The 3466-nt window shown below is 43.0% G+C and overlaps 1 protein-coding gene across 1 annotated transcript; it reads right to left on the bottom strand.

Annotated features, from left to right (window-relative positions):
* Window positions 1–954: 954 nt before the first annotated feature.
* On the bottom strand, window positions 955–3035 carry LOC143420465 (E3 SUMO-protein ligase ZBED1-like). Its single transcript, XM_076888684.1, has 2 exons — window positions 1828–3035; window positions 955–1598 (listed from the first exon to the last, which is right to left on the bottom strand). Exons 1-2 carry the CDS (start codon window positions 2898–2900, stop codon window positions 1049–1051), a joined length of 1623 nt encoding a protein of 540 aa, XP_076744799.1. The 5' UTR covers window positions 2901–3035; the 3' UTR covers window positions 955–1048.
* Between the last annotated feature and the right edge of the window lie 431 nt (window positions 3036–3466).

The raw sequence follows: 3466 nt of genomic DNA, 5'->3' as shown, positions 1-3466 counted from the left end.
AGGAATTAAGGTATGGAGCCGGAAATGAACAGAATATGCTTTGCATTGTCCAAGTTGATTCACATTAACTATGTGTTTTCCTTGTGTTGTGATTCAGGAGGTTCATCTGCTGCAGTGGAAGATTTCAGTGAGCCACATTCATTTTTATTTATCCTCTACATCCCCTTCTTCCTGCTCTATCTGGCTGTTTGGTCTATTGCCATTATTTATGAAGCGTTGTTTTTCCACGCCTGTTAGATATTTCACAGGTTTCTTGTATTTGCTTGCTTATTTTCCCCTCAGCAGATAAAGTTTCCATCATTTCTGCTGGATGCTGAACAAACTCTGGCATAGCTGTGTGTGTGTGTGTGTGTGTGTGTGTGTTCAGATGTGTACATACACAGCATGGATGCTGGGCAAGGTGTTGTTTGATCATGTATGAAGCAGGATGTACAGCAGCTTATGAAAAAAGTGTTGGGTTGTAAACACCTCAAGAAAACTGTGAACGCGCTGTCAATGCACACAGAGTGAGTCATGCACTGGCTCACCTACAGAGACAAATATATGTTTTATAATATATATATTTTAGGGCTGTCAAATGATTAAAATTTTTAATCAGATTAATCACAGCCTAAAAATTAATTAATCATGATTAATCACAACTCGAAATATGACCAAAATGTGTGCAAACATACGGACAGATAGCGGATTTTTACACACTTGTTAGTGTTATTTAATGCTAAGACCACGCTGAGTGGCCTGCGTTCACTCAGCGTGGTCTGACGTAGGCTGGGTGTTGTGCTGGAAGCGAATTAATCACAGCCTAAAAATTTATTAATCGCAACTCGAAATATATGTGTATATGTGTGTATATATGTGTAAAAATCGGGACAGATAGTGGTTTTTAACACACTTGTTTGTTTTATTTATTATTAATTGTGAGTACAAGCAGTACAAGCAGAACAGGGCTTCAAATAATTGTGAGGGATTTTTACTGAATGTTTTCCACCCGTTTAAATCTAGCACATTGTTTTATCCATATACATCTTCAAGTTCACAGAACATAGGCCTAATTCAACAGGCAAAATGTGGAGGCAGGAGTGGCCAGGTATCTGCGAGCAAGGCGGGCCAGCTGGCTGTGGGCTCCTGCATGAGCTGCCCACCACTGTAAGGGACAGTCCTCTAAGGCAGTGCAGGGCTCTGCTCTGTAGCGCTGTATGGCTCTGTCCTGCTGTACCTCCTCCTCTGACTCAGAGTCAGAGTCCATCTGCAGCAGGCTCAGCCTCTTCTTGGCTGGACCTTCTTCTGCAGTGTGTGATCTTCTAGGAGAGTCTTCATGCAGCATGCCTGCCAGTGTGGTCCACACTGCTTCTCTGTCAGTCTTGGGCACACTGCGTAGGTCTTTAAAACGTGGGTCCAGTGCAGTTGCGATCTGGAGCCATGCATAGTTGGTATGTTCCTGGCGGGAAGCAAGGTCTTCCTTAAACTTCTCTTTAAACCTCACCACATATGCAGGGTCCTCATCAGTTACTTCCATGACACGGCGCAGGTGGCAGAAGGCTGGTAGAACTACAGAGCAGGAGACGTAGGCCTCTCCTCCCAGCAGTTCAGTCACATATCTGCAGTGGAATACACACACACACACACACACACACACACACACACAGAGAGAGAGAGAGATAAGACAGCAAATTAAAAAAAGCTTTTCAATACTAGGTAATATTAATAAAATATTTGATTTCATTTATTTTTTAAATAAGACATTTTCATAATAACAAAACTGATTTAAGATGTATGTTTGATACATTTAATCTAAACCTACAATTATGGTCACAATGACAGGCTCACCTGCAGGGCTCTAGAAGTGTCTCCAGTCTCTGGAGTTTGTCCCACTCTGGAGGCGTCAGGAGGACAAGTTTATGCTTTTGTTTATCCAGAGTCGCGGTTACTGCAGTTTGGTTGCGGATCAAGCGCTTCACCATCTCCAGCGTGGAGTTCCAGCGCGTAGGCACGTCCTGGGCCAACGGCTCCTGCTTGCGCCCCAGTGACACCTGCTCTGCGTTCAGCTCTGCTGTGTTTGCTGGGCTGTGCTTAAAATGGCCAACAATTTTGCGGCATTTGGCCAGCGCAGTGACAAAGCCACTGTCTGCGAGACTCACTGTGATGCATCTCTGTAGAATGTGCGCGGTACACGGCATGTGATTGAATGGCATGATGCGAGCCGCGGCGATCATATTGCGCGCACTGTCCGTGCCTACTGTTGTCACCTTCTCCTCAATTCTCCACCTGCGAGCAACAGTCTGGAACTGCTCTGCACAAGCCTCCGCAAAGTGCCGCTCTTCCGTTTTCATTATAGTCAGCGCAAAGGATGTCAGACCCCAGGCTTCAGTGATTAAATGCGCAGTAACTCCCAGGTAATTGTCATTACTCAATGATGTCCAGTGGTCTCCTGTCAGAGCCACGCATTCTGTGTGAACTAAAGCCTCTTCTTTTTTCTTTTTCTCCGTTTCATACAGTTCGTGGATTCGAATTGTTATTGTGCTTCTCGCTGGGGGCTTGTAGGACGCGTCCTGAGATGCAACCTTTAAAACATCCGCAAAGCCCTTGTCCTCCACAATGCTTAGCGGTCTGCAGTCCTTTGCTATCCATTTGGCTATATTGTCGGTCAGTTTGTCCAAAGAAGACTTACCGAGTGGCCTGCGTTCACTAAGAGTGGTCTGACGCAGGCCGGGTGAAGCTGCTGCCCCGACAAACGCGTGTTTGGCATTAAGGTGGTATTTTAAGGTCGAATTTGAACGGTGAAATTGAAACTCTTTACTACAGTGAGTGCAAATTACAACGCGTTTGTTTATTGTCCCATCTATGTTCTTCTTGTATTTAAATTCCCCATCCAGAAGGCCATCCGCTTCCTGCTTCTCCATTTTCAGTGGCGCGGTAAACAAATCAAGTGGAATTATGGGAGCGACTTATCTGCGTGTTGCGCTAAATAGTTAAATATTCTAACGTAATTAATTCCAAAATTTAATTATCGCAATTAACGCGTTAATTTCGACAGCTATAAATATAATATAATATAATATAATATAATATAATATATCATGTTGCTATTGTTTTTTGTTCGTGTTGCAGCTGCTCTGTGAGCCAAGCTTTCGTTGTCTAAATTCAATGGCAATATATCTCTGCACCACACGATGGCGATAGATTCTCACAGACAGTCTGTGCTCTGCTTCCGCCACCAGTCATCTTTAAATCTTTTTTTTAATTCAATGAAACCTTTATTTAACTGTCCATCTCGCGGCATTACTTAAAAAAAAATCATATTTAAATACAAAGAAGATTAAATACATGAACGACAGTAAATTGATAAAATAAGAGCAAATAAATATATTTACAAATGATAGCAACATCAATGGAATAAAAGCATGAACAGCAGCAGAAGGAGAAAGAGGCCTGTATCTACATTATTACTCTGGCAGCTCTCAGTCTC

This window comes from Maylandia zebra, linkage group LG9 (genome assembly GCF_041146795.1).
Source record: "Maylandia zebra isolate NMK-2024a linkage group LG9, Mzebra_GT3a, whole genome shotgun sequence".
Taxonomy (NCBI): domain Eukaryota; kingdom Metazoa; phylum Chordata; class Actinopteri; order Cichliformes; family Cichlidae; genus Maylandia; species Maylandia zebra.
Note: the sequence above shows the minus strand (reverse complement) of the source record. Positions and strands in the feature narration are given on the sequence as shown.